This window comes from Monoraphidium neglectum, assembly GCF_000611645.1.
Source record: "Monoraphidium neglectum strain SAG 48.87 unplaced genomic scaffold scaffold00151, whole genome shotgun sequence".
In the NCBI taxonomy this organism is placed as follows: domain Eukaryota; kingdom Viridiplantae; phylum Chlorophyta; class Chlorophyceae; order Sphaeropleales; family Selenastraceae; genus Monoraphidium; species Monoraphidium neglectum.
This window is the reverse complement of record NW_014013477.1, coordinates 2,290-16,587: the sequence shown is the minus strand read 5'-3', so window position 1 is coordinate 16,587 and position 14,298 is coordinate 2,290. Positions and strand designations below refer to the sequence as shown.

The following is a 14,298-nucleotide window of genomic DNA, read 5'->3' as shown; positions in this document are numbered from 1 at the left end:
GCCCCCGCCTCCCAGCAACACTCCAACGCGCGCGCGGCGGCCGCCGAGGCCGACGCCAAGGCCGCACGCAGCGCGGCGCGCGTCGCAGAGGCTGCTGCAGCGGCAGAAGCGGAGGTGGCGGCCGCGCTGCGGCGAGAGGTGGCTGCGCGGGATGCTCAGCTGTCGGAGCTGAGGGGGCAGCTGGCGGCAGCTGCGGCGGCCGAGGCTGCGCTGGGTGAAGAGCTGTCGGAGGCGGAGGCGGGGGCGCAGCGCTCCACGTGGTCGCTGCTGCAGAAAGAGGTGCGCGCTGGTGTTGGGAGGGGCGGCAAGGTGCTTCAGGCGACTGGCATGTGTTGGGCACGTGCCGCAGGATGGCAACTGAGGACAAAAATGCTGTGATTTGGTTTTTTGAAAAGGAGCTCAGGATTCAGGAGGAGGGCTGAGGACGGATAGGAGAGGAGGGAGATAGGGGGAGGTAAATGGAGTATGTGACGTGCTGCAACAATGTGAACCAGTTGCCGTCTTTGCCCCTGTCGTCGCTCCAGGCGGCGTTGCAAGGCCTGCAGCAGCAGCTGGCAGCAGGGGAGGACACGGCACGCAAGCAGGCCGAGGCGCAGGCGGCGCTGCTGAGCGAGAAGGAGGTGGGGGGGTGGATTGGGGGGGGAACCGGACTCATGCCGAATCTTACTGCTGATGGCGAGGAGATGCATGTGCGGGCACGCGCCCCAGGCAGGCTGCAGCGCCGTCCTTAAGCCTACCCAGTGCAGCCGTCCTCCCCAACCAATGCGTTCTGCTCCTGCCTGGCAAAGCCGCCACCCACCACGCCTCGTCCCTCACAACGCCCCAGGCCATCATCACCGCCCTCATGGACAAGCTTGAAGCAGTGGGGGCAGCGCTGGACCTGGCCGGCCGCGAGAGGGCGACGGCCGAGGCAGAGGCGGCGGCGCTGCGCACAGCCGGGGCCCAGGCGGACGCTGCCGCGGCACGCGGCTTGCTGGAGGCGTCAAGCGCAGCGGCAGCGGCCGATGCCGCGGCGGCCGCGCTCCGTGCCAGCTTGGCGGCTGCCGAGGCTGCCGCCACGGCGGCAAGCGCAGAGGCGGCCGCGGCCCGCGAGGCGATGCGTGAAGAGGCGCGGGCAGGGGCGCTGCGGGGCGCCCTGCTGGACGCGGCGACCTGTCAGGTGCGGCGCAGGCATGGCCGCGTTGGCGGCCTCGGGGCTCGCTCACGTGCTTCCCCTCATGACTGCTGTGCAGGCACAGCGCGCGTGGTGCTGGCGTCGCGAGGTTGATAGTTCTTGCTGGAAAACCCTCCGGTGCTGCATGATGCATGAGGCCTCCGTCACCCCCACTCGCCCTCCAGCTGTGACCCTGCCCTGAACCCCCCCCCCCCGCACACCCTCGCTGTCCTCTTTCCTGCAGGCCGCCCTGCTGCGTGAGGAAGACGCCCGGCGGCTGCGCTCGGCCGAGGCCGCCCACGCCGCGGCCCTGCAGGAGCGCGACGCCCGCCTGGACGCGCTGCAGCTGCAGGCCGCGCGGCTGGACGAGGCGCGGCAGGCCGCGGCCGCGGCGCTCGCCTCGGAGAGGCGGGCGGGCGTAGATGCGGGGGCGGCGGCGGCGGAGCTGGAGCGGCGGCTGCGGGAGGGCGCTGAGGTGGCTGCTCGACTGCAGGGTGAGCTGGCGGCGTTGCAGCAGGCGCAGGCGGCGGCGTCCAGGCGCGCCTCTGCGGACGCCGCAGACAGGGCGGGACCCAGCGCGGCGCAGGAGCTGGCCGGGTTTGGCCTGCTGCGGGTGCTGGCGGCACAGTGGGAGGCGGCGGGCGGCGCGGCAGAGGCACACGTGGTGGCGGCGGTGCAGGCAGCGGCAGCGGCTGCAGCCAGCGCGCAGGATGCTGAGGAGCGGGCAGCTCGGGCTGAGGGATTGCTGGCGGAGGCTCGCTCTGAGGTGGGTTTGCAACGGTCACCAGCGTGTTGGGGGGAGGAATGGCACGGCAGGCCGGCACATGCTGACTGAAGCTGCACCTGCTGTTGTCGACCGCTCAAAATGGGGCCCTGGTGCCTGTGAAGCAAGGCTTTATACCACGATTCTTCCATGCTGGTGCGCAGGCTGCTGCTGTCCTGGACGGCAGCGCTGAGCAGCTGCATCGCGCCGCGGCCCAGCACGCCTCCGCCCTGAAGAGCCGCGAAGCCAGCCTGGCGGCGCTGCAGATGCGCGCCGCAGCCCTGGAGGCAGAGCGCGATGCGGCAGGTGAGGCGCTCCGCGCAGAGAGGCAGGCGCGCGCCGACAGCGACGCGCGCGCCGCGCGGCTCGAGGCTGCTCGCCGCTCCGCGGCCGATGCGCTGGCGACGGAGCGCGCCGGCGCCGAGACAGCCGCAGCTGCGGCGCTGCAAGCTTCTCAGCGGGCGGCGGCGGAGGCGCTGGAGGCCGAGCGCGTCGCGCGCGCCGACGGCGACGAGCGCACGGCCGCGCTGGAGCGGCGCCTGCAGACGGCTGAGGGCGAGGCGGCGCGGCTGGCAGAGGTCGTGGCTGCGCTGGAGCGGCGGGCGCAGGCGGCGGCGTCCAGGCGCGACTCTGCAGACGCGGCAGACAAGGCCGGGCCCAGCGCGGCGCAGGAGCTGGCCGGCTTCGGCCTGCTGCGGGCGCTGGCGGCGCAATGGGAGGCAGTGGGCGGCGCGGCAGAGGCGCTGCTGGCGGCGGCGGCCGCCGGTGCCGCCGAGCGCGCGGCCGAGGCCGGGCGGCTGAGATCGCTGCTGTCAGAGGCGCGGGGCGACTTGGAGGGGGAGCGGCAGCGGGGCGAGGCGACAGCGGGGGCGCTGGCGGCGGCGGAGGGCGAGCTGCGGGCGCAAGAGGCGCGCGGCGCGCTGCTGGAGGCGCAGGTGGCCGGCCTGACGGCGGACGTGGAAGCGGCGTCCGCCGCGCGGAGGGAAGCCGCCGCGCAGCTGCCGCGGGTGCCGGTCGGCCCCGGGCAGTACGAGGCCGCGCTGGCGGCGGCGATGCAGGCGCGCGGCCCGCTGGGCGCTGCCCTGGTGGCCCAGGAGGAGGAGCTGCGGCTGCTGCGGGCGCGCGACGCGGCGGCCTGGGCTGCAGCCAGTGTGGGCCAGATGCAGTCGGACGCGACAGGGGCCGAGGGTGGCGCGGCGCTGGGCAGCGAGGCGCTAGCGGAGGCGCAGCGGCGCTGCGAGGCGCTCGAGGCGGCCGCCGCCGCCGCGTCTGGCGGCGAGGCCCTCGCGCGCGCCGCGCTCGCACGCATGGAGGCTGCGGCCGCGGCTGCACATGCGGCGGCGGAGTCGGCGGCGCGCGAGCGCGACGCCAGTGCGGCTGCGCTGGCGGTGGCGCAAGCGGCGTTGGTTGAGGCAGAAGGGGTGCGCGGGGCTCTGGCCAGGGACCTGCGGGAGGAGCGTGTGCGCGGTGCGGCCGCGGCTGCGGGCCTTGCGGCAGCCGAGGGGGCTGCGGCAACCAGGCTGGCGCAGGCGGAGGCGGCCGCGGCGGAGAGGGTGGCGGCGCTGCATACAGAGCTGGAGGCCGCGTCGCTCGCGGCGACCGCAGCAGAGGCGCGGGCGTCTGCCGCGGCCGAGGCCGCGGAGGAAGCCCGCGCAGAGGCGGCGCGGCCGCACGCCGCTGCTGGGCGTGCCCCGGTGCCGCGGGCGGCTCGCGCTGGTGATGCTGGCACCGGCGCGGCGCCGGCCGACGGCGCAGTGCCAGCCGCTGGAGAATGGCGGGTGGCCTTGGCTGAGCTGGAGGGCCTTCTGCTTGCCGCGCATCGGTCTGGCGCCTCCGCCGGCGCCACCGTCGACCTCGCCAGCGAGACCGCCATCAGCGCCGACTACGTCGCGGGCTCGGCCGGGGCCGCGGCCAACACAGAGGGCCTGGCGCAGCTGTCTGAGGCGCTGGCACTGCTGGGGCGGCTGACGGGCATGGTGGACGCGCGGGATGCTGACATCAGCGCGCTGCACGAACGGCTGGAGGCCGCCGCAGCCGAACCCACCAGGGCCGAGCAGGAGGCGGCTGGGGAGGACGGCGGCGGGAATGGCGGGAATGGCCGCGGCGAGCGCACCGGCGACGGCCCCGTGGCCGACAACGGCCGCGCTGGCGCGGGCAAATGGGGGGCTGTCCACGCGAGGCGGCGTGCAGGGCGGCGCAGCCACACCGGTTCGGGCGTGGCGTTCGTCGGCTCATCACACGCATTCAGTGGCGACAGCAGCCCGCGCCGCGAGGCGCAGGGCAACCAGCGAGGCAGCCTGGCTGCCGACACTACAGATACCAGATACGTTTTGGGGCAGCAGCGTGTGCAGCAAGAGCGAGGGACTGGACAGCAGCAGCAGCGGCGACGCTGGCAGCGGCGGGCGCACGCGCTGGCGCCGCGCTTGAATTTTGCGCTGCTGAGGCCGCGGGCGGCGAGGCTGGAGCCAGGGGACGCGCGGGTGCAGCTGGAGCGCGCCAGGGAGGAGCAGAGGGCATCAGAGGCGGCGAGCCGCGAACAGTTGGGAGCGCTCAGGGGCGAGCTGGCAGCGTCGCAGGCCGAGCTCGCAGCGGCGCGCCACGAGGCGGACGGGTTGGCGGCGGGGGCGCTGGCGGCCGCTCTGTCCAGGTGGGCTGTTGGGGCTGCGGGCGCACCGGCCTGTGAGCGTGCCGGGCAGCGATTGTGGTGCAGCAGGGGCAGGCGGATTGCAACACTGCTGGTGGAGCTTGCATGAGCCCCTGATAGAAGCATCATCCCGCCTGTCCAGTGCTGCACAGTGCAATGCCAAGCCCGTGCACGCGCGCACACTCACACACCTGTACACATGCACACACGCGCACGTGCTTGTGAAACAAAACCTTCACCAAGCATACAACTACACAACAATGCGCATGTCTGCATACAGGAAACACACAAAAATGCTTGGTTCACGTGCAACCGGCCCGCCTGCAACGACACACGAACCTGCTACCCATGCACTCAACAGACTGCCAGCTGGCGCGCTCCCCATGCCCGTGCCTGTTGCCGCTGCGCCATCTGCCGCGGCTTCTGTTGAGCTGGAGGTGGTGATAGCCCTCCTACAGGAGTTCAAGACGGCGGCGGGGCTGCGCGGACGCCTGCAGGTGTGTGTGTGTGTATGTGTGTGTGTGTGTCTGTGTGTGTCTGTGTGTGTGACTGCCTCAGGAGTAATCCTGCCTCACTGGCCACGGCGCCACCGCCCCCATACAGCCCTTGACAGGTTGCAGCCAGCGCATGGTTGCCGCTGCGGCCGCACCACAACCCCCCACTCCACCCCCCCACCCAACGCTAAAACGCTCCCGGCCCCGCCAGGCGGCCCGTGCCAAGGTGGTGCGGCTGCTGGGGCTCCTGGCTGCTACCGACGTGGCCCTGTCGGCCGCTGAGGAGCAGACTGCGCTCCTCTGGCGGCTGGCGGCGCGGCACGAGGCTGCGCACGATGACCTTGCGCAGCTGGGCCAGCTGTGGGGCCTCCCTGTGGAAACGGACCGGCTGCCAGCGGAGATCAACGCGTCCCGGGGCGCAACCAGGACGCCCGCTACAGGAGCTCCTGACGGCGTGGATTGCGCTGAGCTGGCTGCTGACGCAGCACCCGACCAGCATGAGGAGGCGGCACCGTGGCAGGCCTCCTGGTGGCCGCTCAAGGCTGGGGCCGCCGGCCTGGCAGCTGTCGGTCGCTCGATCTTGGGCGCCAGCGCCAGGGTGCAAGGTGGTGGTGAAAGCGGGGGCGCCACCAGCCCCTCTGCGGAAGCTGGAGCAGATCGTGCAGCGCACACGCACGCCGTGGTGTCGCAGATGTTGATGGGGTGGGAGGGCGCCGAGGCCTGTCAAGGGCACATTCAGGCGAGTCCCAAAGGGCATGGGGTTGGCCATGGTCGTGGCGCTGCCATGGGGCAACACCTGCCTTGACACCTACGAGGCAAGCATGTGGCGCGAGAAAGCACAACCTGAAAGCGCACCCCGCACCTCACACACATATGAAAGCGCACACATGCTTACACCCACAACGCCGCACCGTCCGCAGGCCGCCAAGCTCAAGGCTGGGCACTTGATGGTGCTGCTGGCCCAGCGCCAGGGCAGCCTTGTCGCAGCGCAGCGCCGCGCAACAGCACTCGGGTCACTCCTGTACCCTAGCAGCAGTATCCCGCTGGCGCCCGACGTATCTGAGCATGGGGTAGGCGAGGGACATACACTTGGCGCATGATTGCAGGGCGTGGCCCTGATGGGTGCAGCCCGCTGCCTGCCAGGGCACCCTCATCAAGTGCCTGCACCTGCATGTGATGCTGGAGTCGTATCCCGCAGTTACACATAAAACTTGGCTTGCTTTCTGTAATCAAGACCCACCCGGCAACGGATTTGTCAGCTTTAATGCTGGTGCGTTCCAACACAGTTGCGGCATGCGCCTCTGTGCGACACAGTGTCATGACCAGGCCAAGAAGCGGCCAACACAAACGCCCAAGGGTTTAGGTGCTGCTGCTGGCCTGGCTGCAAGGGGAAGGGCCTGGTGGTCTGCAGTGCAGGGTTCACGGCAGCTGGACGAAGCCGAGCGCTGCCCCCTGGGCACGCGGCAAGGCACGCCCTGCCAGGGGCGCGGTTGTTGTAGCCGGTCCAGCCCCCGCAGCACCCCGCCGCATCCCGCCGGGCCTCGTGGGCGCTTGGCTCTACTCAATGGAGGGGTTGGGGCACGCAGCCAGGGTGCAAGCGGGAGCCACGCAGCCGGCTAGAAGCGGTGCGCAGACCTGGGCGCTCCGTGTTCTCTGGGTGCAGTCAGCAGCAAGCATGGGGCAGTACGTGCCAAATCGTGCATGGTTTCTGCGGGTGGGACAGTGTGTCATATGGTGTATATGCGAGTGCGGGAACAAGCAACATGGCAGGGTGGTGGTGCACAATCGAGTGCTGGCCCACAGGCCCCGGAACGACACGCAGTACGCAAAAGCAGTGGTGCGGGGCGCATCGGGCCACATCTGTTTGTGTGAAAACATGCAGGGGTGCTCTGGCAGCACCGGGAAGCTGCAGAACAGTAGGCGCACGTGACGCGTCCGCGCCGGTTGCTGCGAGCGTTCTTATCTTGCAGTGGCTGTGTCCTGAGGCTGCGACCCCAGGCACGCCGCTTCGCCGACCTCGCAACAGGAGAGGTGTCGCACACAACAAGGGGGGCAAGGAGTTGCGGTGCTAACCAATTGGGCCGGGCCTGGGGCGGCGCACAGCCAGCACTGCTTTACCCCCGTCCAAACTGCACCTTGCGCTGTTGAGCAGTTTGCACCCCCTCCATGCCTGGCCACATGCGCTGGCTACTGAGCTGGTGCGGCATCACGGGGACGAGCACGCGTGCTCGGTGGCAGCGCAGCCGAGCCAGCGCAGCCGAGCCAGCCTGTCGGCCGTATTGTCGCGGCTGGCGAGGCAGGGCGCCGACCCTATCCCCCAGGCTGAAACAGTGGACTCCCAGTGGCACGCAGCCGCATCAAAGTACGAAAAAGTCGTCCCAAGAGTCGTCGCCATAATGCGGTGCTGATTCAAGGAGGGCAAGAGAAGCGCGCTTGAGAGCCACCCCGAAAGCGATCGCAGACGCGCCCCACACACGCCCTGCTCACGTCCTGCGCTGGCCTGCTGCCCGGTGTGGCATTGAGGCAGTGAGGCGCGCAGGGGTGGGGGCGCCACGTGACGGCCAAGCTTCCCGGATGGCCCCTTGCAGCGCAAGAACAGCCCCCCACCAAAGCCTTCGCGATGCAGTCCCGGCGCAGTAAAAAGCAGCGCAGTGCGCACGTCGGTACGATTGACGTTGGGCGTGCAGTGTATGGCAGAGCGAGCGCCTGATGGGTGACCGGCGCCCGCGCCGCGGAGAATCGACCAAGGAGACGCTCGTAAGGATCAGAGGCTCGGGATGGGGGGGCGGAGGGGCTGGGATGGTTGACGCGCTGGGGCAGCGGGCGGCAGGCTGTACAGGGGTGCGGCAACTGAGTGTGTGGCCCCCCAAAACCCCAGGCCGACATGCGCAGTGCGTGCTCGCCCCTCCCTCGCTGACGCACAGAGCTTCTCGCCGCCACTGCAACACTGGGTTGGGGGCCGCGCCCTGCAGCAGACAATCGTGCTGAGAGCTATGCGCGCAGGATGCGCACGCAGCAGTCAAAGCAAGCTTGAGCGACGGGTCGAACATCAAATGCTGATGTTGCGCACTACACACAAAGACACCAAGTTTGTTAGGTGCCGCCCGCGCAGGGGACCCAGTCGGCTTGCCGCCTCTTGCCGCTGCAGGATGCTCCGGCACCCACATCAATCGGCTTTGCAGGCAGCGCCGTCCCTGGGCCGGAGCTGGCAACGCCCCCGGCCCGCGCGGCCTGCCCGCCTACTGGTTGCCCCCACCCCCCGCGGCCTGGTTCACGAGGTACACCTTGCCGTCAGGGTCCATGATCTGCACCCAGTTGCCGCCGCCTGCGCCGCCGTTGCCCGCGCCCCCGCCGCCGCCCAGCACGTCGAGGTCTGACGAGCTGCCGCTCTTGGGCACGCCCCCGCCCCGGTGCATGCCGTTGGCGCCCGGGCCAGGCTTGGGTGAGGCTGCGCTGTACATGCGGGCGCCGGCGCTGACGCCCATCATGCCGCTGTCCATGCCGCCGTACATCATGTCGGGGCCCGGGCCGCCCATCATGCCCACTGGATGCGGGGGGCAGGGCGCAATTGCAAGTGGCACGTTTGAATGGGCGGCACAGATGAAGGCGCTGTGTGTGCAATATCCAGGGGTCGTGCAAGGCCCATACAGCACTCGTGCTCCACCTAAGCCCTGCTGCATCCCGTGATAATCCTGATCATCAGAACCCCTGCCCGTCAAAACAACGGCCCATCGGCCCCGTCTCACCCTGCATGCCCTGCATGCTGTACTCCGCAGGCTGGTAGGCTGCGTACATGGGCGCGGGCACACCATAGCCACCCATGCCCATCATCGCCGCCTCGTCCATGCCGCCCATACCGCCAGCCAGCATTGCCTGCTGTGCCCCCATTGGCCGCATCATACCGCCAGACTGGGGGAGACCCTGGCGCGAAGGATGATGGGGGGTGGGCCAGGGGGCGTCAGGCGTGGGGTGGGGCGCTCAAGCCAAAGAGCGGTGTGGACAGTCCAGCAGAGGGTGCGATGCAGAGCAGTCCGGCAATACGCGGGTGGCCTTGTTTAATTCAAAAGCGTTGCATGTCCCACGTCGCAAAAGCAGCGCGCAAAGGCAGAAGCAATTGCAGGGGCTGGTTGGGCGCCGCAGCTGTCCTGGCTGCTGAGCACTGGCGGCACAGTCCCAGCACCAGTGCCCTGCAAGCCCGCACCAGGATGACCTGGGACGGCACCACCTGGCCGGCTGGGGGCCACGACATGGGGCCCTGCTGCCGACCCACCGCCACCACCCCCGCAGTGCGGTCATCAGCGCCATACAACTGCGGCCGGGATAGCGGAGTGCGGCGAGTGAAGATGGCGTACGCGAATTCAGATGGCTGTGAGCAGAGTCCATGGCACCGCAACAAGGCGCACAGATGCTTGCCCAACATGCCATCCGCCCTCACACATTCATGTGCGCCCACCTGCGATGGCGGGATGAGCCCATAGCCCGGTGCATAAACAGGCCGCGGCTGCGCCATGGGCGCAGGAGGGATGCCGGCGGGCCGCACGCCGGCGTTGGTGATCTGCCGCAGCAGCGCGAAGCCCTTGAACGTGCCCTTGACGATATCTGTGACCATCGACACCGCCAGGCTGAGGCTGTGCGGTGTGCCACTGATCGTGACCTTGGTGGGCTCCACAGTCTGGTCGATCTGGATGAGAGCCCCCGTGTAGGTCTGAAGCGCCTTGATCGTCTCTCCGTTCTTGCCAATTACGCGCCCCACCATGGACTTTGGGCAGTCCACAGTAGCCGTCTGGCGCTTCAGCTCAGCGGCTGCGGCATAGAGGGTCATGGCGCGCCGCGGCCGCAAGGATTGTGTGCGGATGCTGCATTCCGTACGACCTCACTGCAGAGCGCGACGACGCGCGCGGCAACAGGCCGGCTGCTTCACCGGTGCTTGCCCGGGCCTCCCATGAGCCGGAGCGCCCCATGCCCAGTTCGCATGCTGCATGGCTTAGGAGGCGCGGAGCCCAAACTCGCGATCCGGCTGGACCGATCCTGGCACACCAGCAGGCCACAAGCAACCGCATGGCCACTGATGTGATATGAGCCGTGGTCTCCGAGGCAAGAACGTCAGCGGACTGCCCGAGCGGTGCACTGTAAGCGAACGCACCTGCCATGGTGCACCCCCGGCCGGCTCCCACAACTGTATCCGGTAAGAAGTTCTCCGCTTCGGCAGATCAGTGACGAACAGATACAGAGCAGCACAGGCGGGACGAGGCAAGCGAGCACGGTGCTGCCGCTGATCACAGTGTTCAGTTCAGCAAGTGCAAAGTGTTACACGTCAATGTAATCGACAGCCATACACCAGCCAAACGGCCCCCCGAAAGTCCTGGCAATCCTGCAGGCTGGACCTCTCTGACCCCAACAGAGACTGCCGTAATGCGTCGAGGAGCGAGAGCTGCCAGGCGCAGCGAATCTTCTGATTATTGATTTCGTAAACTTTACACCGCAACAGTTGCAAAAAAGTGCGTGGCGAACTGAGGCCATGTGTACTACGGAGAACGCGGGGCGGGTGGCGCGATAAGGGGCCGCGGCCACGCAGCGCCATATTCAAGGATTTTATTATGTTGCCTGCCACCTGCGGTGCCAAGTCGCACCGTGGGACCTCAGCCCAGACCCTGCTAATTGAGTTGTTGCGCGACAGCGGCTCCCGTCGCACCCTATGGATGCTTGCAGGCCATGCTAGCCATGCGAGGCTCCTTATTAGGGGCATTATGCTGTGTAAGCGGGGCCAAGACTACACATGATGTGCCACTTGAATGGGTCACCCGGAGCAAGCATGTGTCACTACTTCTGCGCCAATGGTCGACGGGCACGACATCTGCTCACGCTGTCCCATTTGCTGCATCCAGGGGAGGGACTCGTATGGGATAAACCAGGTACATACATTCCTCATCCATTCAAGGAAGTTCCTTGGGGTGGCTCTCATGTTCAAATGTAGCGGTGTTCAGGCCGGGTATTCTGCCCGGGTGACCAGCCTCGCATGTCCAGCGACAGCACAGGGATCTGCTTTTAGACCAGTATGCAGCTTGAAATCTCGACGTTAAATTTTCATTTAACTCGACTGATAGCTGCTCTACCTTGAAGTTGCAGCCAACCGCCACCGTTTCACAAGGGTCACGTAGTAGCATGCAAGTGTGGCAAACAGTTCAGTGCACCAAGCTCGCTGATGGAATATCCGTGCCTGTGCCCGTTCCACCAGGGCTCTAAAATTTCGTGGAAATATCGTGCACCTTTGCACTTGGTTTGTTGTGTCAGTTCGCATCTCCCCCCTGGCACTGGGGCCCGCAGTCTCCACCAGCTGATTGCAATTCATGGATGATCCGGCCCCACTGCCAAGGCTGTATTCAGGTGCAACACGCAAAGCCCTGGTGGGGGTTGGGGGCGCAGTCAGCCGCATTGCTGATGCAGCACTTTCAGAGAAAAATCCCTAGCGTAGGCAACGTGCGAACTGCCTGCTGCAGATCACACTCGCCATCCCACCCGCGGTGCCTACGGTATGTCGCGTGATGAATTGTCACCAGCTGGAAAGTGACCGGCCCTGTCGCATGGGCGGGCACCTTTCCTAGCCTGAAGAGCATTGTTGCGTCAACAGTGCAGCTGGCCAGCGGCTCGATGGCAAGGGGCACCTTGCGCCAGCTAGCATAGCGCGGCACGGCTTGAGTACCGGTGCAGCAGTGCAGATCAACCCACAGCTGCGACCTGGCGCCGCCCTTCCGTGGCCGTGACACCGACACCTGAAATCTTACACCTGCAATCTAACACCTTGAGTTGGTCGCAGGTCCTGACTGCTTCAACCCCCAAAGCACAATATGCGCTTGGATTTGATGAGAATGAAAGGGTCAAACACATGATGCTTGCGCTACTCTATTTGGCGCAACGCCCGACGTACTAATCGGATGGACGTTTGGCAAGGGAGGTTCGGCGGAAGTGGGAGCTTGCCTGCCTATTGCCCACGCAGCGGGGAGCAGGGCTGCTGCTGCCGCGAGTCCCTTTGGTGCGTTGCACGGACAGGCACGGCTGTGGGCTGCAAGGCCCACAATGTCCTGCTAGTGTTGGCTCACCAGTATCACTATGCCCTTTGTCTCTGGGTTGATATTCACTCCACTGACGTTATAAACCTTTACAATGGTGGTGCGCCCCCCCCCCTGGCCCTTTGTTCAGCCTGCGCCCCAGCCACCCATTAATTTTGCTTGTTGGGTTCCTCGTTGCTCTCGGTCATTCCCCCTGCCATGGTTGCACGGCCGCGGGTGGGATCATTCGAATGATTGTCAGCAGATGTATTCAATAGTTGGTGATGGGAGGAGAGAGTTGGGCCAATCTCTCATTTTGCTCCAGTAGTAGCCAGCATCGGTCCGGTGCCACGCAACCCTGAATCGTAAACCCTAATCAATCTGACAGCTGAAGTGAGCGTGCGCTGCCCTGGTGTCCCTGGATGGTGTCGCCTCACATGTGTTCTCAACGTTTGCACCCAGCTTGTCCTGCATGATGGTCAGCCCGGGTTGCTGCCCTTGGACGGCCTGCTCGTACAGCACCTGGCACGTCAGGAGTGATGGTGGATAGCAGGCTGAGGGGGGGCTAGGGGTGACGACGTGGACACTGGGTCAGGGGCCAGCCGTTGGCAGCAAGGCTTCCTGACGAGTGCAAGATTACGGTTGTGCCGGTGAGGGGGGGTGCCTTGCCGAAACATAACCCGTCAAATGAGTTTCGCAGTCTCAAACACGCTCACCCGGTTCTTCATCGCCACCAGTTCGTCTCGCGGCAGGTCCTGTGGTGGAGAGGGCCAGATATCGTTTACGGCTTGCCTCCACTGACGAAGCAGGTGGTGCCCCACGCGCTTGCCCTTCTGATCAACCATGACGCCGTCTGACCTGCATCATGCCTGTTGTGGCAGCCGAGCTGTTGTCTTGGGACTTCACGGGCTCCTGGTGCTGGCGTTGCTGCTCGTCCTGTTGGAGTGGTGCGGCCTGCTGCTGCGATGCGTCCGCACCCAGGCGCGTACTCTGGGACGCCATGTGTACAGTGAACGTAGAGCTGACGTTTGTGGTGGTGTGACTGAGCGAGGGATACACACAGTAAAGCCGTTGCATTTTACTGCGAACGACACGAGCATATGCACCTTTGAGCTAAAAATGCAAAGGGTGACGTCAGATAGCTTGAGCCTTTGGCGTGCGGTGTCATGGCTCCTGAGTGTCAAGTCTAGCAGGACTCACATCCTATCCAATTGGGCTCACATGAAGTTAGACACAATGCAAACAAGTTGTTGGTGGAGTGCAGTTGGTGCTCACCGACCTGCTGATGTGCCCAGTTGAGCTGGGCGGATGAGCGGAGCAGGTGTTCTGATCAGCTGTTGGTCATCGCAGCTGTTGGCAGATCATTTCTACGAAAACTGGCACCGTTTCTGTATAAAATGCGCCCCTGACTAAGCCCACGGTTGTCCCGGTATACACTCGCTCCATCTCAATCTGGGGCCCAGATCGAGCGGCAGCACAAGTATCAGGCATGGATCGCGGAACATCCAGCGTGTTTGGCGGCACTCGTGCCAGCTACGTGGCGCTTAGGTGACGGCTGGCAGTGCAATGGTGAAACGCGGCGTTCAGCGCGCGATCGATGGACCACACACGCTGGGGTTCGCCCGACGCCCTGGTACCACCGACACATCTGGTTGGCTCGCATCGGCGGGGATGTGTATTGCAGCGTGGATGAACATCGTGATCCTACTCACATCCCTTCCTGGGCCCTGCGCTGCACAGTTGCAGCACAATCTTGGCGCTGTCGCTCCTGACCGGTGTTTGGGTGGCGGACAGCTCTGGAGCCATTGCCATCCTGGGCCTAATGGCCGTCTATATTGGATCATCAGAGTGCCTCGTGCTGGTGGGCACATTGGCGGCCTGGTCCCGCTGGTGGCCTGGACGGGGGTCCCGGTGGGGACGCCTCACAACCAGATGGAGGGTGGCTCGATGGCGGCGCTTGGACATCCAGCGCCATTGCAGGCAGTTTGCATCGGACGTGTCTCATGGCAGCCATACTGCGGGCCCTTATCCCAGAAGCCATCTGGGCTGCAGGCTGAGTTGCGAGATGCCAGGGGCTAGCACACGGTGTCGCGGTAAAGCAGCATTGGGTACGACATGTGCTCACATGCGCACACATGTTCCTTCTCGTGTGCACACACGCGCTCTCCCCATCCCTTCAGTTCTACACCATCGCGCCG

At 66.2% G+C, this 14,298-nt stretch overlaps 2 protein-coding genes across 2 annotated transcripts in view; one reads left to right on the top strand and one right to left on the bottom strand.

Moving 5' to 3' along the window:
• The window catches only part of MNEG_1498 (hypothetical protein), a gene marked incomplete at both ends in the record, with an annotated part of 7,293 nt that extends 2,169 nt beyond the window's left edge, over positions 1–5,124 (top strand). Inside the window, 7 exons of the mRNA XM_014050017.1 lie at positions 16–279; positions 525–620; positions 827–1,159; positions 1,398–1,919; positions 2,081–4,563; positions 4,922–5,057; positions 5,119–5,124. Of these exons, the coding sequence (XP_013905471.1) occupies positions 16–279; positions 525–620; positions 827–1,159; positions 1,398–1,919; positions 2,081–4,563; positions 4,922–5,057; positions 5,119–5,124 (3,840 nt within the window). The remainder of the gene's footprint in view (positions 1–15; positions 280–524; positions 621–826; positions 1,160–1,397; positions 1,920–2,080; positions 4,564–4,921; positions 5,058–5,118) is intronic.
• A 3,169-nt stretch (positions 5,125–8,293) lies between these two features.
• Positions 8,294–10,204, bottom strand: MNEG_1497 (C1, subunit of the circadian RNA-binding protein; the record flags this gene model as incomplete). Its single annotated transcript, XM_014050016.1, has 5 exons — positions 8,294–8,598; positions 8,801–8,975; positions 9,256–9,363; positions 9,508–9,857; positions 10,198–10,204. The coding sequence occupies 5 exons, from the start codon at positions 10,202–10,204 to the stop codon at positions 8,294–8,296; spliced, it is 945 nt and encodes a 314-aa protein (XP_013905470.1).
• Between the last annotated feature and the right edge of the window lie 4,094 nt (positions 10,205–14,298).